General features: G+C 48.0%; 1 protein-coding gene across 2 annotated transcripts in view; it reads left to right on the forward strand.

Annotated features, from left to right (window-relative positions):
- The window catches only part of NSF (N-ethylmaleimide sensitive factor, vesicle fusing ATPase), an 80,131-nt gene that overhangs the window by 26,748 nt on the left and 30,424 nt on the right, over nt 1-22,959 (forward strand). For both annotated transcript variants that reach the window (XM_066566690.1, XM_066566689.1), the window contains exons 5-8: nt 2,760-2,926; nt 4,630-4,737; nt 5,906-5,981; nt 11,293-11,448. In XM_066566690.1, the coding sequence (XP_066422787.1) occupies nt 2,760-2,926; nt 4,630-4,737; nt 5,906-5,981; nt 11,293-11,448 (507 nt within the window). The remainder of the gene's footprint in view (nt 1-2,759; nt 2,927-4,629; nt 4,738-5,905; nt 5,982-11,292; nt 11,449-22,959) is intronic.

Consider the following 22,959-nt stretch of genomic DNA (forward strand, 5'->3'; position numbering starts at 1 on the left):
TGAGGTGCCCCTGGGGCAGCTCCCTCCTGGCTGTTTGTTTTCCCAGCTCCTGTGGTCTCAGCAGCTCCATGAGCATGGATCAATGCTCAGATGTGAAGTCTGATGTGTTTGTAGGGACAGCTGGAGGGTGCCTCTGCCTCTCTGGATGTCCCACAGAGCAGGATTTGGACCTGGGGGAGACCTTCCTGCTCCATACAGTGACCTGCAAGGAGCTTGGTCTCTTCTCCCAGGAGAAAAGGGACAGGATGGAAGGAAACAGTGTCAGGTTGTGCCAGAGGAGGTGTAGGTTGGATATTAGGGAGGATTTCTTAGGGAGAATGGGTTGTAAAGGCTTGGAGCAGGCTGCCCAGGGCAGTGGTGGGGTCACCATCCCTGGGAATGTTTGGAGAACTGGTGGATGTGGCACTTGAGGACATTACTTAATGGTGACCATGGTGCTGCTGCTGGGTTGATAGTTGATCCTGGAGGCCTTTTCCAACCTTGATGATTCTGTTAATCTGTGATTTTTTTTTTTGCCTTCTGCTCTTGTTTTAACTGAAGAAGAACCTGTAACAGGGGAAAATTAATTCATAAATGAATTTGTCATAAATTCATTTGTTTCTCACCCTTATTTGGCTGATCATGTGCCAACTCACTTACAATGCTTTTCAGTCCTCAGGTCTTTTGGGGAAAGAAGCACTGATACTCTGTGTGATCAGCTCTCAGAGCAGTTTGTGGCTGTCCTTGTCCTGGGCTTTGCTGTAAACCTCCCAGCTACGTGGGAGCCTGTGTTAACAAAAATAATGCAGTGATTCTGTGCACAGTGACTAAATGTCATCTGACTCCGTGCTGGGTGGAAGGGATTTGTAAAAACATTTTGCAGGTAGGGAGAATGTTCACAAAGCCAGTGATTTCCCAGGGCTCCTGCTTTGTCCTGCTCCCCTGATAATGTGGAAGCTGTGCTTTAAATGTCAGTGTAAATGCAGCCCACAGCTCTGTGGAGCAGTGATGAGTCCTGCTGAGCCCCTGATGATGCAGTCAGGGTTTTCCAGGTGAGTGATTTTCCAGGTGGGAAGGCACAGTGCCCTGATGGATGTGTCTGTCCTGCCTTCTGTGCGCTCCAGCTGCACCAGCTCCTGTGTTTGCAGCAGAGATGCTCAGCTGGAGCCAGGGCAGGCTGTGCCTTCCCACCTCAGGGAGGTTCCTGCTGCCTTCCCAGAGCCAGGAAGTTCCTGCTGCATTCTCTGCTGCCTTCCCAGCCTCTCTCTGGGACATTCCAGGCTCTTGGAGCTGGTGCTGTGCTCTGCTGGGTTTGCTGCATCCCCTCAGCACTCAGTCCTGGCTGTAAGGGCTGCTGACACCTCAAGCCTGTGATGTGACCAAATCCAGGGACTGATATTCCAGAAACTTTTATTTGACAAAGCCAGGAGGTTCAGCAAGGAAAGGGAAACTGCTCAGAGGTGATCTGTAAGGTGAGAGGTGCTCCTGGTGTTTGCTTGCAGGACCAAAGGGATCACCCTGCTGCTTTTGGAAGAACTCAGTGCAGTAGATCAGCTGTAGTGTTTCTGTCTTTATCCCTGTTTGCTGAAGGTCTGTCTGTGGCAGCTCCCTCCAGGGAGGATGTTTGGGGTGTGTGCTGTGTGTTCTGGTCACACCTTCAGCAGAGTCAGGCTCTCCTTGTTCTCTTTATGTGAACAATCCTGGGGCTTGTGTTGCCATCAGCCTCAGCATCTGCAGGTTTGTTCTGGAGCCATTCTGCTGCCAGGGGCTGGACAGGAAATCCCAGATGGAGAAAAAGCCTTTCCCACATTCCCCTCCTCCTACTTCATCCTTGCTGCTCTTTGCTCTCCAGATTCAAAGCAAACCTTTAATGTTCCTCACTCTTCTGGAGAATCTTTCTGCATTGCTGGGCCTGCCTGTCTGTTTGTCCTGCCCTTGGGGCACCATGCTGGGCAGTCCCTGGAGCTGTGGGTTGTGCTGCTCTTTCCTTTCCATCCTCTTCATCCTCTTCTTCCTCTTTCCACCCTGAGAGGTCTCTTGTTTCCCACGTTCTGTGCCTGTGGGATCAGGGTGGCAGTGGCATTGCAGTGCCTTCCCTGCCCCTTGGCTTTCTGTTCAGGGCATTCTGCATCACTGAAAGGAGCCTGGAAATGCCAGCATGGGCCCAAGGGCACCTCTGGGGTAGGGGCTGTTTCCTCAGTGTCAGGTGTGGGCTTTGTTTTGGGCTGACAGATTGCATTGCTGCATTTAAATGTGCAGTAATTCACTTTCTGCTGCCTCATCTGGAGAACAGCTCAGCAATCTTGTCACAGAAACCCAGTGATGGCCTCTTGTCACTGCTTTTGGGCAAGGCAACCCTTAGGGCTGCTTTTGGGCTTCCTGGAGATGTGTCCAAACCCTTGGGTGGAGATGCAGCCATGTGGGACCATAGCACATCTGGATTTGCTTTCATTGTCCTCATCCCCCAAGGTCCATGTGGTGTTTGAGCTGTTTTAAAAGTTTATTAAGAGTTTTTAGAGCAATGCAGGGGTTTTAAGTGAAAAATGGGGCTTTTCAGTGAAAATTTTACTGTATTTTTGACCTTTTAGTTCAACATGGGTTCAGAGAAATAAGGATCTTTATCAGAAATAATATATTTAGTTTTAAAAAGTGAAATTCTCAAGGGAAGGGTGTGTATTGCCAAACTTAAGGTTATTGCCAAACTTATTGCCATATTTAAGGTCCCCCCAGTTTAATACACTGGGGGGACCTTACATATGCTGTTTCTTGGGTTTTTTCAGTTTCCTTATACACTTTTGACAAGACCAAGCAGTGCATTGGCACCATGACCATTGAGATTGATTTCCTGCAGAAGAAGAACATTGACTCCAACCCCTATGACACAGACAAGATGGCTGCAGAGTTCATCCAGCAGTTCAACAGCCAGGCCTTCTCTGTGGGCCAGCAGGTGAGCTGTGCTCTGGGGCTTTGAGGGACCAGCTGAGGGTGCCAAGAGCTCTGCAAAGGCTGGGTGAGGGGCAGGATTTGTTTTTTGTGTGAAGTGATGCCTCAGGTTTTAGTTTTTTGTATTTTTCAGGTTCTGTGCTGCTTTAGTGGGTGGGTTTGGGCTTCACATCAGGGGATGGTGAGCTCTGTGCACAGAGCAGGGAGACAAAACAATTCCTGCTCAGCTGGGGACCAAGGACAAATGATCCAAATCTCAGCCCAAGAGCACAAACACCATGGGCTGGAGAGAGAAAAACAAGCAGGATGGGACTTGATGATTTAAATCTGTCTGGACAATTAACTGCAGTATGAAAATGGACCAAAACTTATAAAAGTGAGAGACCCCATGGCCAGTGGGGCATTTTGTGACCATTTTTGGTTTTGGGGTGCAGCCCTGGCTGGGCCCTTGTGCTGCCCAAAGTGGATCCATTGAGGCCTCCTAATAAATCCCTGCTTTATTCTTCAGCTCTGTCCAGTCTCTGGTTTAGTTCAGCCTTCCCAAGGCAGCCAAAGGATGTCTTTATGAACAGTAAAACCATTGTGGCTTTCACTGAGAGCAGGGGCAGAGGGGTTTAGAATCTGCCCTATCCTAAATCTGTGAGGAAAATCCCAAGGCTTGGGAGAGTTTGGGTCTCTCTGTGTTGTGGCCTGGTTGGATGTGAGCATGGCAACTCCTGGAATATTTTGGGAAGTCACTTTTGCCTCCTTCTGTATAAGATCAAGACAAACACCAGGTTTAATTCATTCTCAGGGGCACCTCCCAAGTGCAGTGTATTTTATTGTTCTGGCAGTGTCCCAGGCCAGGCTGGACAGGGCTTGGAGCAGCCTGGTGTGGTGGAAGGGGTCCCTGCCATGGCAGGGGTGGCACTGGATGAGCTTTAGGATCCTTTCCAGCCTGAACTATTTTGGGATTCCATGATTTATTGCTGCTCTAGGGGCTTCAGCAGCAAAACAGAGATGAAATATTTTCCTTGGGGAGCTTGGGAAGCTGATGTCCCTGTAACTGAGCCTGCAGGGGTCTGCAGCAGATGAACTTCAGCCCTGTGTGACTGCCTCTGCTTTGCCTTGCTCTCAAAACAGGTCAGGGTTGGTCTCTCACAGCATTTACACCTTGCAGGCTCTGAATCTTAAGGCAGTTGGAAATACAAACTCAAGGAAAGGGAGGCAAGGCTGCAGACCCAGCCTGGTTTTCTGTAGGATGGACCCTACTTCTCATCACATTCATTCTGTCTCTCATTAGCACTGTTCCTGGAGTGTCCTTGTCAAGCTGAAATGCCAAAGATCTGAAAGTTTTGAGCTAAATTGTTCTCCATGACTAGCACCAATTATTGAAGTGAGGGGGAAATGTCATCAGATGATCCAGAACACTGAGCTGGGGAGGAGGGGAGGAAGGAATAGATGATTTTCTTGGAAGGAGGATTTTTCTTTGAGTTTCTCTAGCTGACTTTGTGTTCTGCAACTTTAGTTCTGTTACTCTGATATTGGGGCAGGGAAAGCACATGGTCAGCACTCCAGACTGAGAGTTTTACAGGGATTCCTTCCAGGGGAGCTGCTGGGTGCTTAACTCAGTCTTCAGGCCTCTCTCCCTTCAAATCTTACTAGGCTTGTCAAAATCCTTTTGAACTTTTTTTTTTTTTTAATGAGATCTGTTTTTCCTTTCCACAGCTGGTGTTCAGCTTTAATGACAAGCTGTTTGGGCTCTTGGTGAAGGACATGGAAGCCATGGACCCCAGCATTCTCAAAGGGGAGTCTGGAACAAGCAAAAAGCAGAAGGTGGGCACCCAGGAACTCCTGTGCATTCCTTGGGGACTGCAGAGCTGCAAGTCCTACCAGATAATGCCACCAAGGGCAGTTTGGGTGACCTGCCTTTGGAGGAGTCACAAATCTGCCCCATCTGTGTGTCAGGGGACAAAGAGCCTTGTTTGCAGTTCAGTGCAGTATTAAATATTAGACCCCGAATGTTTCGGGTGTGTCCTGCCTGGCTCCGTCTGGCCTCGCTGCTGGACCAGAGGCTGCAGCTGTGGGGTTCTTCACCCCAGAGGTGCCTTTGGCCGGCTGGGTGCTGCAGCTGGGTGCTCAGAACAAGTCCAGGCAAAATAGGAACTCAGTTTACCTTTGGTGGAAAAGGTTCAGACAGCAGTGAAGAGAAAAGGAGCGGGTTCTGCCGTGGAGCTTAGATCCAGAGTTTATTGTAGCATGGTAGACCTCTGAATGTGGTAACAGCTCCGGACAGACAGACAGACAGACAGAACCCCGACCGCATGGTCTCGTGTCCCCTTTTAAGCCCCGGGGACAGGAGGAGGGGACGGACAGGTGAGGGTCAACCAGGTGTGAGCAGGGGAAGGCTCAGGGGATGTGGAGCCAGGACAAAGCAATGAGCCCAGGCCTGGGGGCATCTGCCAACCACACCACACCTTGCTGGAAGGTGAAGAATAATGCACAGCTGCCAGGCAGGAGGGCAAAGGGGAGGGGAAAGGTTGGCACACCTGAGGGGATGGGATAGGTGAGACAGGAAATGGTGACACACTGCAACAATGCAGCCTCCACTAAACTGCAGAGCTGGGGAGGATACAGGAATTTTGGTCTTTAAGTACTAATTCATGGAAACTCTCTTGAGTTTTTTGTCTTCCAGATATGTCCAGTTTTGATTTTTCCTTCTCTAGAAAGGACAGGATTTTATTTTCTCCTTTCCTTGCTGAAATAAAATAGTTGGGTTTGAACTAAACCAGGACTTTGAAAAGCCAGGTTGTTGTACCTGGTGAGCTTCTCCATTCAGTGGTGTTTGTTTTAGAGGTGGGGTTGGTATTTTTCATTCTTCCCAGCCAGTGGAGTTTTTGCTGCTTTTTCCTGCCTTCTGAGATGTTCTTGGAGATACCTGGAGCATTCTGAAGCTGAGTTCAATGGTAATTAATATAATTACTTCTTTCCCTTCCTTTTGCAGATCGAGGTTGGTTTGGTTCTTGGAAACAGCCAAGTTGCCTTTGAGAAAGCTGAGAACTCCTCTCTCAATCTGATTGGTGAGTTCCTGCACCCACAGAGAAATAATGCTTGAGATCTGCTGCTGTTCAGGCCCAGGAGACTTCATTGCCTCCAGGCTGTTGTTTGTCTTCACTCCTAGGCTGAGATTAGCAAGGCCAAATGGACTAGTAGATCCAGAGACAGCAGCTGTTTGAAATATTTTATTTTATTTTAATATTTTAATTAAGATTTTAATATTTATTTCATCAGAGAATGATGTTTTCAGTGACAGTAACAAGCCAACAGCTCTCCCATTACATTTAATTAAAGGAGAAGGGATTGGGAAATAAAGAGCTTTTAAAATGTGTGGTCAAAATTTGACAGTCCTGCTCTTTGGAAGGAGCTGCAGGACAGCACTGGGGGTTGTGTGGAACTGCTTCCAGGAGTTTATTTAGATCAGTTCCCAGGTTTAGAAACCTCAACCAAACAAATCCCTGTGTACAGTATCACACTTGGCCATCAGAGAAATTGGGGAATAATTGCTGTGTCCTCCACACATTCCTTTAGAAAGAAACTGCTGCAGGGGTTGGGCTGCTGCTCTTCCTTGGGCTCTCCCAGTGGTATGAGGTGGGTGACTCTTTCCAGGCTTCAGCTGCAGATCCCTCCCTGCCTGTGATTCAAGGCCAAACACACACTTCTATTCTTATTCTAGTTTAATTTTTTTCTTGTTTTTCTTCCCTGTTTTGTTCCTTCCTCCCAGAATCCACGAGCTAGGGCCACTCCTCCTTTTGCTGCTGCTGTTGCACAGATCAGGAGTGGCGGGTGCAGGCAGCTGGGAGGGGGCTCAGGGAGCCATGAGTTTTATTTTTGCTGCAGAGCACAGCTCTGCTTGGCTGGGAGTACAGGAATAAACCCTCTGAGGGGAGCAGCCACTGAGGAGAGGAGAATTCAGCTCATCCAGCACTGCAGGAGCTTGTGGCAGGTTTGATGCTGCCCCAAAGGGCCACATTTGGGGCCAGGACTTTGTGTCCTGCAGCTGCTTTCTGTGCCACAGTCGGTGCAGGCAGTGGAGGGTGTGAGGCTGTTGTGTAACCACACCTTGCACCTCAGCAGAGTTTGGTCTGAGCACTCAGCCTGTGCTGAAACCCTAAATTTTTGTATTTGTGGGACCCTCATGGCAGGAAGGGATGATGAATGTGACTCCATGTTCTCAGAAGGCTCATTTATTATTTTGTGATACTATATTATATTAAAGGATACTAAACTAAACTATACTATACTTAAGAATACAGAAAGGATACAGACAGAAGGCTAAAAAGATAATAATGAAAATTTGTGACTCTTTCCAGAGTCCTGACACAGCTTGGCCCCAATTGGCCAATGAGTCAAAACAATTCACACCAGAATCCAATTTAAAAATCACCTGTGGGTAAACAATCTCCAAACACATTCCACAGGAGCACAACACAGGAGAAGCAAATGAGATAATTATTGTTTTCATTTTTTTCTCTGAGGCTTCTCAGCTTCCCAAGAGAAACTTCCTGGGCAAAGGGATTTTCCAGAAGATGTGAATGTGACACTAACACAGCTCTGTAGGCTGATGGCTGTAATTAAGCATCCTAAGGAGGGTACAGCTGTTAGGAGCACCAAATGGAAGTTGCAGGGGCAGGGCAGTGAGTTCCCACCTGTGACTGTGGGATCCCAGCCATTCAGGTTTCACCCTGTTCACTGAGGGTTATTTCAGCAGGGGATTGTACCTGGTTAATATTCAGAGCCATAAAATACCCTGGCATCTCCCCCTTGGCACGTGTGGGAGAGCTGCTGCATTGGGAATAGGGACCCTTCCCCAGGATTCTGTTTCATTGTCTTCAGACAAGACAAAAGAGCTTCTTGTGCCTCAATTTACTTCTGTCAAATTGGTACTTCATTTAATCTCCTCATTGATCTGAGGCAGAGCTGCTTAATGTGCTCTGTTGGTCTCTGGGGAATTGTAAAGTTCTGAATAATTAAATTGTGAGAGAGGAGATGAAAGTGAAGTGAGTGTCACTGAGCTCTGTAAAGGGCCTGCACTATTTCAATAGAGAAGAATTGTAGTAATTTTTTAAAAAGGCAATTCTGTTTGTTCTGTTTAGCATAAAATCGTGTTATGAAACCACTGGAAGAGCTTTCAATCCAATCTGCAAGAATTTTACTGTGCTGAGGTGCAGCCAGAAGGGGGGAGTGTAGGCCAAGCTCTGTGGGAGCAGGAACAGCCCTGGCTGAGGGCTCTGACCTAAAAGCTGGAGTGCAGCACTGGGATAATAAACACAGGGGAATTGTGGCTCTCCCTGCAGGGCTGTAGGTGCTCTGTGTCCCAAGTGCTGTCCCTGGCATCTGACCCACAGGCACGTTCCTGGTTTGTTTTGCTGCCCTTGGAATTGAAATATTGATTCCAGATGTGTTGAGACCAGGATTAAAGAGTCTGGGTTGAGCTCACACAGAGCTGCTGTTTGCTGTACTTCCTGGACTCTTGCTGCTCATTCATTATCTGGCTGAACTTGAAATAGCTCTTAGAAGAGCTTGTGGAACAGAGCAGCAAAATGCACACTGGTTGTTTGCTAGGATTGGATGTGGGGAATTAGGAATTGTCCCCTGGGAGGGCGGGCAGGCCCTGGCACAGAGCAGCTGTGGGTGTCCCTGCATCCCTGGCAGTGCCCAAAGCCAGGCTGGATGGGGCTTGGAGCCACCTGGGACAGTGGAAAATGTCCCTGCCTGTGGCAGGGGGTGGCACTGGATGGGTTTAAGGTCCCTTCCAACCCAAAGCCACCTGTGGCTCTGTGATCTCTGTGATTCTGTGATGTTCTAGAGTGGGAATGGCCCCCATTGGGAAAACCATTAAGAGCCAACCCTTAAACCCTATGCAAGTCTGAGGAAACATCCCTTAATTTCTGCAGTAATTAAGGATAATTGGCAGTTCTTTGCTTTTTCTCTGGGTTGTCAGATCTCTGTGTGTTTCCCTGGTAGCTGAGGGTGCTGAAAGCCATGTGCAAGGTTGATCTGACTGATAAAAATGTCAGTGCTTGTTTATAGGCTTGATTAAACCTAAGGTGGGACTACATGGGTGTGCCAGCATCCTTCCAGGAGCATCTGGGCCTGTTTTCTGCTCCCTGAACACTCTGGGTACTGCCCAGCTCCTGTGCAGAGGGGTGGGGAGCTCTGTGCTGCCAGTGGCTGAGCAGCAGCAGGGAAAGGAGGTGGTTAAAGGGCTGCAGGCAGACTCAGGGTCTGCAGTGCCTCTGGAAGAGGTTGTGGAGCAGACAGTGAGCTGGGAGGGTCTGCCAGGACTGGCCTTGGTTCTTCTGAGGTGTAAAGGAATTGTTCTGTGTGACTCTGCTGGAAATTGCTCCAGGGTCTGGGGACTGAGTGGTGAGTGTGCTGTTCCTTCCCAAGGGATTCTGGAGAAGGTTTGGAGAGGTGCAGATCTTAGAACCTGAGATCTGTACAGAAAAAAATCAACAGAAACTGTAATACAGCAGTAAATGAGAGGAAAAGGGTGATACACTGGGAAGGGCCAGCCTGTCTGGTCTAAGGGCAGTCCTGCCTCATGATCCTACAGCAGTCAGAGAGCTCTGGCAGCAGGGCTGACATGGGCTGGTTGTCAAAGCTCCTCCAGCAAAGTTCTTTGTCAAAGTTCCTTAAGAAAGAATCAAAACAGAGATCTGTGAGAGAGAAGGTCCTTGCATGAGTCAGTGAGGGATGAAAGGGAAGGAGGAAATAGCTGATGTCAGTGGAGTTCAGTGGGAATCTCTTTGCTGCTCATTGTAATTATTGAATAAGCTGGAAAAGGCTGGAGCAGTGAGGTGCCCAGGCTGGCTCTGAGCTCAGGGACTGAGGCAGGAAATGGCAGGGGAGATTGAGTACAGAGAACTGTAAATGATGTGTGGGAGGAGGAGCTCTCCTGACCTGGGTAAAACTGGTGGCTGTAGAGGGCCCAGATCCCAGGCAGGATTATTGTAATTGCAGGGAGGAATGATGAATGTGACTCCATGTTCTCAGATGGCTCATTTATCACTTTATGATACTATATTACATCAAAGAATGCTATACTAAACTATACCAAAGAATAGAGAAAGGATACTTACAGAATGCTAAAAAGATAATAATGAAAACTTGTGACTCTCTCCAGTGTCCCAACACAGCTTGGCCCTGATTGGCCATTGAATCAAAACAATGATTCAATCATTAACAATGAAACAGTCATTACTTTATGATACTATATTATATCAAAGAATCCTAAACTATACTACACTAAAGAATACAGAAAGGATACTTACAGAATGCTAAATAAATAATAATGAAAACTTGTGACTCTTTCCAGTGTCCTGACACAGCTTGGCCCCAGTTGGCCAAAGAGTCAAAACAATTCACACCAGAAACCAATGAAACAATCACCTGTGGGTAGAAAATCTCCAAATACATTCCACATGTGGGCACAACACAGGAGAAGCAAATGAGAAAGAATTGTTTTCATTTTTAAACAAATTCCAAAGGAGCACAACACAGGAGAAGCAAATGAGATAAGAATTGTTTTCATTTTTAAACACATTCCACATGAGCAAAACACAGGAGAAGCAAATGAGATAAGAATTGTTTTCATTTTTCTCTGAGGCTTCTCAGTTTCCCAGGAGAAAAATCCTGGGTGAAAGGATTTTTCCAGAGAATGTGAATGTGACAGCAGGATCAAGGGAATGAATGCTGCACCCATCTTGCAGTGTGTTCCTGTTATTAGGAGCTGTTAAATGTGGCTGCTAACAATGATCACATATTGTTCTGGAGGGATAGGAACAAAGCAGAGCATCCATCATTCTGTCCCTGTACTGAAGGTACAACCAAACTGCAGCACCTGCAGGTCCATTTGCCTGTCAGAGGCTGTGGGAGGATGAGAGGAACAAGGGTTCCAGTGTGGAGCTGCTGCTGCACAGGGAAGAACAGCTGGGACTGGGAAAGGCAGGACTGAGGAGGATGCAGGACAAACCTGCACCATCCCAGGTGGCCTGGAACAGGGTGGACACTGGTTCTGGCAGCAGCCACATGGGCTGGGTGCTGAGGTTATGTGGGTCCAGGGTGAATGTGTGGCAGAGAAATCTCCTTTGGATTCTTCAATACATAGGAACAACACCTGGCTGGAGAAACCCCTGATGTGAGCAGTGGGAAGGCTGGGGATCATTTACCAAGCTGGTCTCTGGTGTCCTGTCCTTGTGTCCTTGTCACAGTGTGTCCTCCTGGCCAGTGTTTGGAACTGAGCAGAGTTTGTGGGATGGGGTCTGACCTGCAGAGCTGTTCTGCTGGCTGCTCCTGTGTGTGCTGGAAACCATTTCTTGGCTTTTGCAGGTAAATCAAAGACCAAGGAGAACAGGCAGTCAATCATCAACCCTGACTGGAATTTTGAGAAAATGGGCATTGGAGGCCTGGATAAAGAATTCTCAGATATTTTCCGAAGAGCTTTTGCTTCTCGAGTTTTCCCACCTGAAATTGTGGAGCAAATGGGTGAGTACAACCTGGAAAAGGGTTTATTGAGGATAACCTGGAAAAGGGTTTATTGAGGATAACCTGGAAAAGGTTACACTGAGGATAACCTGGAAAAGGGTTTATTGAGGATAACCTGGAAAAGATTACACTGAGGATAACCTGGAAAAGATTACACTGAGGATAACCTGGAAAAGGTTACATTGAGGATAACCTGGAAAAGGTTATATTGAGGATAACCTGGCAAAGATTACACTGAGTATAACCTGGAAAAGATTACACTGAGTATAACCTGGAAAAGGGTTTATTGAGTATAACCTGGAAAAGGTTACATTGAGGATAACCTGGTAAAGGTTACACTGAGTACAATCTGGAAAAGATTACACTGAGGATAACCTGGAAAAGGTTATATTGAGGATAACCTGGCAAAGATTACACTGAGTATAACCTGGAAAAGATTACACTGAGTATAACCTGGAAAAGGGTTTATTGAGTATAACCTGGAAAAGGTTACATTGAGGATAATCTGGTAAAGGTTATATTGAAGATAACCTGGAAAAGATTACACTGAGGATAACCTGGAAAAGTGTGGCTGGGGCATAGGCTGCAGGCCTGTCCCTGATGTGTGGGGGCTGGACACAGCTGACACCCTTGTGCTGCTGTGGCACAGCAGTTTCTGAGGGATCCAGCAGAGCCTCTTCTTCCCCTGCTGCTCCCATATTTTGGACTCTTGTTGCTTGGCTGGGGAAGGGAGACAAACCCACCACCAACACTCAGCCCTGCACATGGAATGTCTGAAGGAATGAGACACATGGTTTACTGGATTCTGATCTGGTGGAACTGAAACTGGGGCTCTGAGCAGCCTGGTCTGGTGGAAGGTGTCCCTGCCCATGGCAGGGGGTTGAAATGAGATGGATTTTTAGGTCTCTTCCAACCCCACCCATCCCATGGTTCTGTGAAACTCTCCCTCCTTGAATGCTTCATTCATTTATCCATAGCAGTGACACTGCTCCTGTTCCTGACTGCCTGACCATGTCTGTCCATGCAGCTCAGAGGAAATTTTGTTTTAATGCTCCTGCCATAATCTCTTTCACCTCCCAGTTCCCCTGGCAGCTGCACCATGAGCCCAGTAATCCCAGCATGGGCTGTGAGCTCTGCTGGTCTGGTTTGAAGTGCTGACAGGCCATGGCACCTCCTGGAGTCTGTGAAATAAAAGCACAGATTCTAAATATAACTTCTCTTTTTGGGTCAAGGGAAGGAAAGGCAAACATCTTGGTAAACATCTGCTGGCAGGCAGATAAATGGTGCAGGGTTTAATTTTTAGTAAGCAGTGTGCAGCTGCAGGTGTCTGGTTCTGTCCCAGAACGTGGCTGGGGATGTTCTGGCTGCTCCTTGTTCTGGGAATATAATCTGTGTGGGCTCCTATTTGAACTTGGAATCCATAGCTGTATCATTGCTGTGTATGTTTATGTTTCTGATCCACCTTCCCTCTCCCCACAAATGAAGCAATCACGATTTTGATTACAAACCAGATTTCCATCAGGAGCTACATCCTGTTTGTGTGGGGGTGTGTGGAGCTTCCAGTGCCTGTGGAACTGATGCAAAATAAACTTCCCTGAGATGTGCCTTCAGTCTTGTCTTGGGGGTTTGGGCACATATGGAGGAGCTGTGGAGAAACCCCAGGGCTGATTCTCTCTCTCTCTCTTGCCTTTTAATTCCTGTTGATGGGAGAGCTGAGGCCTTTGGGGGATGCTCTTGGGTCTCCTGGGTTTTGTGGCTGTGGGCAAGATAAAACTTTCTCTGCTTCTGCTTGAGAACATAAAATGCTTAGATTTGTTAAATATTTAACTGCTCTGCAGAGAGAGGAGAGAAGAGAAATGGTGCTGGCTGTGGAAAGAGCAGCTTTTACCCAGAGGCACTGGTGGCCAGCTCAGCCTCCTGTACTTGAAATATTTTTACCTTTTGAAGCAGCTGTTGTGTGTATTCATGAAGTCTTTCCATGGAGCCAGGCTGGGAGAGCTGGGGCTGTTCAGCCTGGAGAAGAGAAGACTCCAGGAATATCTTAGAGCCTCTTCCAGTGCCTAAAGGGGGTTTATAAAACAGAGGAGAGTGATTTTTGACATGGACAAGAATGGGAGTGGTTTTAAACTAACAGAGGGGAGATTTGGGTTAGTTATTGGGGTGGAATTGTTCCCTGGCAGGGTGGGCAGGCCCTGGCACAGGTGCCCAGAGCAGCTGGGGCTGCCCCTGCATCCCTGGCAGTGCCCAAGGCCAGGCTGGACAGGGCTTGGAGCAGCCTGGGACAGGGGAAGGTGTCCCTGCCATGGCAGGGGTGGCACTGGGTGACATTTAAGGTCCCTTCCAGCCCAAACCATTCTGGGATTCTCTGATTCTGTGGCTGCAGTACAGAGCCCTTGGCTGGGACCACATTTGAAGGTAAAAGGTAAAAGATAATTGGTCTTGTTTAATAAAGGAAGACAAATATTCTGTGGAGGACCACTGGTATTTGGATTACCCTGGGCAATGAATTAAAGGTGTGCCCCATTAAATTACATTTAGTACAAATACTCTTGCTGTGTATGTTTACACCCAGGCTGCACAAAGAGACTTTTTTCAGGGAAGAAGTTGGAGTGGGAGCAGAGCTCCTGAGCTCTGATTAACCCCAGGGCTAAAGAGCTTATCTGAAATTTGAAAAAAAACCAAAAACTTTCTGACATTCATTTTCTTTGCCTTAGTTATAACTTGCTCTTAACTATATTTCAGATGTGAAATGTCAGTGTGACAGCTGTTCACCTTTGTGAATAATTTATTGGGAAAGGAAAAGATGGAATTTGCTTGCTTGCCTGGTGCTGCAGTGCTCACCCAGTTGTGTTCTTTGCCCAGTGCTCCCAGACTGCAGCTTCCATGCCAAATGCAATAAATATTTCTGTCCAGAACTACACAGAGGCTCTATAGACCCTTCCAGCATTACTTGCAATTTGTGTGTGGTTTATCTAACTTCCATGGAATGTTCTGGGTTGGGAGCACATAAATCAATGTTAGTTAACCATATCATCAAGGGGGGAATCACTGCTCTGCTGGCACAAGCCTTGGTTTATCCAAGAGCAGGAATGTTAGATCAGCCCCAGCTGGGCACTGACCCTGGCCTGGAAGGGGCAGTTTCCTTTTGCCATCTCTGGATGTCCCAGCCCTGCTCTGGTGGCTTTGGGCTTGCATGGTTCTGTCGGGAGCTAACACAGCTGGCAGCAAAAATTACTATTGATAAAGACAGATGATAGAGTCAGTGTTCAGCTAGATCAGCTCCCTGGCTGTGTGATGTGACAGAATCCCACAATGGTTTGGGTGGAAAGGGACCTTAAACCCATCCAGTGCCACCCCTGCCATGGCAGGGACACCTCCCACTGTCCCAGGGGGCTCCAAGCCCCATCCAGCCTGGCCTTGGGCACTGCCAGAGATCCAGGGGCAGCCCCAGCTGCTCTGGGCACCCTGTGCCAGGGCCTGCCCACCCTGCCAGGGAAGATTGACTGGTGCTTGACTCCTGATAATGCTGTGCCTGCCAAATGGAATTCAATCCTTACCTGGATGAGGTTTGAGGAAGATATCTGGAAACATTTTGGTTCCTCCTTTGTAGGAATGACACTTCTGAGGAAGGAACTTCACGCCTTGGGGCACTGGTGGAGGGAGATACCAGGCAGCTCTCCCTGAGGGACAGCCCTTCCCAGCCCTGTTGCCAGGGAATCCTCCTCCTTTCCAGGCCCTTCCAGGATTCTGTGCCAGCTCAGGGTGAGGCTGTGTCACTCTGTGCTGAGGGGAATCTGCCTTGGGCTGCTCTCTGCTGCATCCTCTTGCTCCAGCTGAAGCTCCCCTGTTTATTTGACAAATGTGGGTTTTTTTTCCCATCCATGGTAGGTGCTGGTTTTCTGCTGAGGCTTTAAACCCAGCTCATTCCACTGTTCTCTCTTCTTGTTGTTTTTCCTTTCCCCCTGACTCCCACAGATATTTATTCACTTGGAACAACATTTTTGATATTTGCTGCCTGGAGCTGTAACTTGGAACAAACCTCTAAAGTCCCTTCTCAGCATTGAAACCAAAACACTTGTGCTGACCCTTTTTTCCTTATTTAAGAACACTCTGGTGTCCCCAGGCTTTGAAACAGAATCTTGACTTGCAGCAGGGAAGGGATTTCTCTGACTCCTGTGGCACTTTAATTGTTGTAGAGGCCTCAAAGAGCAAATTCTGCATGGACATGTTGTTTAATAACAGGTAGAGAAATGTTTGCTGTTACATGTTCCTTCTAAGAGACTGAAATAGAGCCCAAATTCCCCATCCTCTCCTGCTACCATAAATAAATGAAATCAGATTTTTTGAAGGTGGTTTCTGTTTCCTAGGAACCATCTTAACCTGTGCTCTTGACCTGCCCTCTTGGGATCAGAGCTCTGTAATTTTGAAGTCCAGCTCATGATGGAGAAGTGAGGGATCAAGAACACAAGGGGAACATTGAAATGAGCAGACTCTCAGATTATTTTCTTCCTCAGATTCTGTCTGAAGTGGAGGCCTGTCTGTTAAGCTGCCTTAAAAATTAATGCAATAATGTTCTCAAAGTACTCAGATACTGTAAGAGAAGAAGAATGATGGAAAGGTTCTCACCCAGCTATTCTGAAAATAGGGTCATTTTAATGAAAAATCAGTGTCAGGCATGTTTAACCTCAACTGAGGTGCTGGGAATGCCAGGCCCTGCTGCTCTCAGCCTTTGCATCCAGCCTGGTTCTGTCTCTCCAGCATTCTGCACGGCAGCTCTGGGATTCTGAGCCATTTCTATAACCTTTACATCACCCATCATCATTTCTGCTCCCTTCCCTGCTCAGGACTGTGGTGCCCAACCCAAACCATGGATCCATTCTGGATCAGCAGGTGCTGGCTGTGCTTTGCTGTCTGAGCCTGGGCAAAACCTTCACTGGGATGATTTTTTGTGTTTTGCATCCTGTAATTCATTATTCCTCCCCAATTAGACACTCATGCATCAGGTTACATGGATTTCAGATGAGTTTAATCCTGCCTGTCTGTGTGTTTGTAGCTCTTGGCTTTGCAGCCTGCAGATTTAATTGGAGCATTCTGTTCTGTTCCATCTCCCAGGCACCACATGCCACTAAATTCATGAGGGATCATTTCTCACTGTGCTTTCAAGTTTGTGGGGTTTAATCTACTTTTCATCCACCTCCAACTTCATTCAGCCTGTGCTTTCCCTGCATGTCTAGGAGGGTGTCTATTTATTTATAGTATTTATATCTTTAGGGAAGTCTAAATGTCCCTCTCTTTGTTTCTTTGTTTCCTCAAACCCCCTGTGTGGGGAGCCCCATGTTTTCCTGGAGGGAAGTTGTCTCAGACTGGCCTAATAAAGTTGTTCTGGCTTGTTCTTGTAGTCTTCTTCTCTTCTACCCACTTAAAAAGATATTATCTCAGAATTTTCCAGCCACCAGGTTAGTGCTAGGTCTGTACAACACAGTCAGAAAACAGCTGAGGTTCAAAGGGACCTCTCAATGTAGTCCAACCCCAGAGTTCTCTCCCTTTTCCCTTTGCAACACCAGGGATGACATTCACCATCTCCCCCCTGCTTTCTCACCCACCCTGTTCAGGTTCTCACTGACTTTGAGATGATTTCACCCACTCTGAGTGTCCTTGGGTGAAGTTCATGTCCAAGTGATCTGCCCATATCCAACACTTGTGGGCTCTTGTGTCCCTTGTTCTTTTTCTGCTTCTGTTGCCTGTTCCTACCCATTTGTCACTTTTATTAATATCAGCTGTCACAGAAAATGTCAACTCTTCACTGCTGTAAATGAGTATTTAACAGCTTGAACTCAGCATTTGCTGTTGTTAACTCTTCCTCCTCGCTGAGGATGGCCCCAGTGCTTTCCTGCTCTTCTCCTCCTAAAGGGATTTCACCTGGAGTGCTCTGCTCACCCTGAGGCACCTGGATCCAGGGCACTGAATTCCTTTAGGGAGAGCAGTGAGGAAGTCCCTGACCTCTGTCACTTGCCTCTGCTTCTAAAAAGCAGAGATTGACTTTGGTGTCCCCCAGGGGTGGGGAGGAAAGTGAAGGAGCTGAATTAATCAGAATTTCTGATGGAATTTGTTTGTGTGCTGGGTTGCTGGATGCAATACAACTGGAAAACGTTGGAGAATGGACCAGTGCATTCCTGTCCGTCTCCTCCTAATGGGATTTAACCTGAAGTTCTCCTCAGGATTTAACCTGAAGTTCTCCTGAGGCACCTGGATCCAGGGATTGACTTTGGTATCCCCCAGGGATGGGGGAGAAAGTGAAGGAGCTGAATTAATCAGAATTTCTGATGGAATTTGTTCATGTGGATGAGTACAACTGGAAAACTTTGGAGGAGGGAACAGGGTAGGTGGCAGGGAAGCTTTGGACACAGAGTGAGCTGACTTGAAGGTCTTCAATCCTGGCAGGGGTATGAGAGATGGGGCTTCCAAATTCTGCACAGTCCCCAAAGGAAATGATTCCCTTCTAACACAGGAATGTGGAAATGGGGCTGTGGCAGGGGCTTTCCACCAAACCTGCAGCAGGGAATTTCTGTATGAGCCATCAGTGGGTTCTGGGAGGGCTTTGCTCCTGCTCCAGGTGGCTGCAGGGGCGTTGGTTGGTGGCATCACCATGGTCTGGCAGCCCCAGTTTGTGCCCAGCTGGGTGTCCCCGTGCCCTGGGCTGTCTGAGTGTGTTCACAAGGCAAGAACTGTTCAGCAGCATTCCCAACCTCCAGTGTTGCTGTCTGAGCAGGTGGGAATGACCCAGCTCTCCCTGGAATCAGGGAATGCTGGTGGGATCTGTGCTGCTGTCATCCAGGTGGGATGGAGCTCTGAACATCCTGGCTCTGCTCAGCTTCCCACTGAACCTGCCTCTGGGATTTGGGATCTTTCTGCAGCTCTCTTGAGAGACATTTACTCTTTGCTACTGTGCTGATTTCCCTTAGTGCTTGGCTTTTCTTGTTTATACTCTTACCAAAATCCCTTTTCCTCAGTGTCCTGATGCTGGTTTTGTAGCCAGAGGCATTCTGTTGGAAGTGGCTCTCTGAGATGCTGATTTATTTTCATTTCTAGCACATCCCCTCTGAAATGGATAAATGCTCTTGTCATAAATCTCATTATTGCCTCCTGATAGATGTGTGCACTGAGCTCCTCAGAGCCACTGGGATGTGCTGAGGAATCCCTTTCCAAAGCTCCATGGAGAGCTTCACTTTGTCTTCTTTTTCCAGTGGCAAAGGATTTGATAAATCAAAACTCTGACCATTGAGAAGATAAAATTTCTGGTTCAGGTGTGGCCTTTTCCTGCCCCAGCTATCAGACACTCTGGGCTTACAGCATGAGAGGGAAATACCACCCAGCTCTACCTGTAGGGATATTTTGCCTGTGTGGCAGGTGAAGGCACTGGGATGTGGTGGGGAATCCCTTTCCAGAGATCCATGGGAGCTTCACTTTGTCTTCTCTTCCCAGTGGCATAGGATTTGATAACTCAAAACTCTGACCATTGAGAAAATAAAAATTCTGGTTCAGCTGTGGCCCTTTCCCTGCCCCAGCTATCAGACACTCTGGGCTTACAGCATGAGAGGAGAGGGAAATTCCACCCAGCTCTGCTTGTAGGGAAGTTTTGCCTGTGTGGCAGGTGAAGCCTGGGAACCCTGAACTTCCTGTAACCTGCCCCAAGATGAATGTGCAGAGATAAAAATCTCCCTGCTGTGCTGGGGCCTTGCCATCCATGCAGGTTCCTGGTGGTGCATCTGAGTGATCCAATCCCACCAGAATGCTTTGATTTTAATTAAAAGGGGAATTACACTCCCAAGTAGAAAATCCCTCTTATACGAAATCAGTTCTTCTGATCTCTCCAATAAATTGAAGAGGGAGAATTGAACAAATAAACTTTATCTTGTCTTTGGGCAGGTGATGTTCTGGGTCAAAACAGAGTTTGACTTCCATTGGTAGCACCAGTAACTCTCCCATTCTTAGCAGTTTTTATGAATTTTCCCTCATATTTTGTTTCCCATATTTGAGTTCCTGTTAATGTCCCTATTCAGCCTCTAACTGTCATTGAATGGCAGAATTTAAGGCTCAGGTTACAGCAATGACCTTTTTTTGGAGCTCATCAAATGATGAACTGGTTGGAGATGTCTGCACAGCTGTAATTTGTGTTTAGAAAGATTCTCATAATAGTATTGACATTTGGGCCACGTTGGTGAAATCAGCAGAGGGGGAGATAAACTTAATCAAAATTCCTGTGTGGTGCAGAGCATCCCACTGTGATTTGAGAGGTAACATTTGTGATTTGTCATCACCTGTCTATTTTAATAAAGTACTGCTTGTCCTTAAAACTTTGATTTTAGCCAGGTGAACGTGGCTGTAAAGGGAAATGTCTGCTGGAGCTGCTTGTGGCAGTTTTATTTGCAGAGGAACTAATTGCTTTGGGCTCTGGAATGTTCTGTCACCTGACTTCAATTTTATTGAATTAAAAATTCAATAAAGTTGAATTTTTAACCATTTCCACCCTCATTTGGGTTTTTCCAGAGGAAATTGGGGATATTTGGGATGATTTTGCTGTGGAGTCATGGATTTTTTACCTTTAGGAGAGGAAAACCCAAAGCTCAACCCACAGGGGGAGGGTGATGATCTGAATTTTATGTTCCTTTTATTGAATTAATCTTGACTTGCTGGGCACTGCCCAGGCTCCCCAGGGATTGGTCCCAGCCCCAAGGCTGCCAGAGCTCCAAGAGCCTTTGGACACCACTCCAGGGGTGCACAGGCTGGGATTTTGGGGTATCTGGGCAGGGCTGGGACTGGATGATCCTTGGGGGTCCCTTCCCACTCAGAGAACTCCAGGATTCCTTTCCTTTTCCCTTGAGCAGGCAGAAGGTGAACATTCAGAGCATTCTGGGAGGTTTCTAAGCAGATTAGTCCAAGCTAGTTTGTGTTTTGTGTTCAGGCTCCCCGTGGGAGATGAGATTTTGGGTGTGGGGTGTTCACCTGAGCCCTGTGCTGAGGCCAAGGCAGCTCATGCACAGAGGGAAATGTTTGTACTTTTCAGGAAATTCACATTTTTTGGGCTGTGGCACAGAAGTGTTGCAGTGTGTCGCCATTTCCTGTCTCACCTATCCCATCCCCTCAGGTGTGCCAACCTTTCCCCCTCCCCTTTGCCCTCCTGCCTGGCAGCTGTGCATTATTCTTCACCTTCCAGCAAGGCGTGGTGTGGTTGGCAGATGCCCCCAGGCCTGGGCTCATTGCTTTGTCCTGGCTCCACATCCCCTGAGCCTTCCCCTGCTCACACCTGGTTGACCCTCACCTGTCCGTCCCCTCCTCCTGTCCCCGGGGCTTAAAAGGACACGAGACCATGGTTCTGTCTGTCTGTCTGTCCGGAGCTGTTACCACATTCAGAGGTCTACCATGCTACAATAAACTCTGGATCTAAGCTCCACGGCAGAACCCGCTCCTTTTCTCTTCACTGCTGTCTGAACCTTTTCCACCAAAGGTAAACTGAGTTCCTATTTTGCCTGGACTTGTTCTGAGCGCCCAGCTGCAGCACCCAGCCAGCCAAAGGCATCTCTGGGGTGAAGAACCCCACAGCTGCAGCCTCTGGTCCAGCAGCGAGGCCAGACGGAGCCAGGCAGGACACACCCGAAACATTCGGGGTTTAATATTTAATACAGAAGCTTCTGGGGGATAACTCAGTTGTATTTCTTCTAAGAGAGAGATTGGGAGCTGCAGGAATCCCAGAATCATTCAAATTGGAAAAGCTTCCAAGACCATGGAGTGGTGTTGGAAGATTCTGTGCCTGATCCCTTCTTTGTCACCAACCCAGAGCACAGAGTGCCACATTCCTTGGACAAGGGATTCCTGGGACACCTCCAGGGATGGGCACTCCAACCCTCCCTGGGCAGCCCCTTCCAAGGCCTGAGCCCCCTTTCCATGGAGAAATTCCTCTTGATGTCCCAGCTGAGCCTGCCCTGCTACAGCTTCAGGCCATTCCTCCTTGTTGTGTCCCTGTTCCTGGGAGAGGGGCCTGACCCCCCTGGCTGTGCCCTCCTGGCAGGAGCTGTGCAGAGCCACAAGGGCCCCCTGAGCCTCCTTTGCCCCAGGCTGAGCCCCCCCCAGCTGCCTCAGACACTTCTCACAGGACTTCAAAGAAAACCAGAAGAACCAAGCAGGCCCAGGCTGTTGGTGTTGGTGTTGGTGTTGTGGGCACCCTGGCACTCGCTGCAGTGCCATGGACCTGCCTGGCTGGGCTGGGAGCAGAGCCCTGACCTGCCACAGCCCTTTGGTGGCCTCTGGAACCCTTTGGTGGCCCCTGTAACCCTTTGATGGCCTCTGTCACCCTTTGGTGGCCTCTGTAGCCCTTTGGTGGCCTCTGTAGCTCTTTGGTGGCCTCTGGAACCCTTTGGTGGCCTCTGTCACCCTTTGGTGGCCTCTGTAGCTCTTTGGTGGCCTCTGTAGCTCTTTGGTGGCCTCTGTAACCCTTTGGTGGCCTCTGTAGCTCTTTAGTGGCCTCTGTAACCCTTTGATGGCCTCTGTAACCCTTTGGTGGCCTCTGTAGCCCTTTAGTGGCCTCTGGAACCCTTTGGTGGCCTCTGTAACCCTTTGGTGGCCTCTGTAGCCCTTTGGTGGCCTCTGGAACCCTTTGGTGGCCTCGTGCTGGATCCCAGGAGCTGCTGGAGCATTGCTGTGCTGGGGTTTCCCTGCAGAGATCACTTTGTCAGCACCAGCCTGGCTGGTGCAGTTTGGTTACAGAGGAGATCCTGTTCCCCCATGGTAACAATGCCCTCATGACAGGGATTTGACAGGAAGAGCTTTTAATTTATCTGTGCCTCACTCCCTGCCCTGTGAGATTTGTCTTCACTCCAGTTGATGTTGTTTATGCTTTTGACTCACAGATGTCTCAGTGCTGACTCATCAGTTCTTAGGCACAGCTCTGGATTTCTGTAGTAAATTTTTTATCTGCAGAGAAGCCCAGCAGGATTTATTTTCCCTCTCAGCTTTATTGCTGGGCTTAGCCAGTGCAGCACTGCTGCTCTCTGGGGTTTGGGAGGATCAGCTGCTCCTCATGGCAGTGTCCTGGAGCTTCACTGCAGTGAATGAACCAGAGAGAGAGGGAAGAGAGCCTGTGGGCTCACAGGAATTAAATAATATTGAGCACTTGTTCAGACTGAAATCAATTCTTTATTGCCATAACCTTCAGGAGCAAGTGAAACCACAGCAGTGTTGAGAAGGTGATAAGGGGTGGAATTTGCAGACAATCCCAACATGGGAAGAGATGAGAATCTGGACTCCATGTTTCAGAGGGCTGATTTATTATTTTATGATAGATATTATATTAAAAGAAAATGATACATTAAAACTATACTAAAGAACAGAAGGGAGGATTTCATCAGAAGGCTTGAAAGGAAAGGAATGATAATAAAATCTTGTGACTGCTCACAGCCTCGACACAAGTGGCTGTCATTGCCCATCAAGTAAAAACAATTCACATGCTGGGTAAAC

The sequence above is a fragment of the Molothrus aeneus genome, chromosome 28 (genome assembly GCF_037042795.1).
Source record: "Molothrus aeneus isolate 106 chromosome 28, BPBGC_Maene_1.0, whole genome shotgun sequence".
NCBI lineage: Eukaryota > Metazoa > Chordata > Aves > Passeriformes > Icteridae > Molothrus > Molothrus aeneus.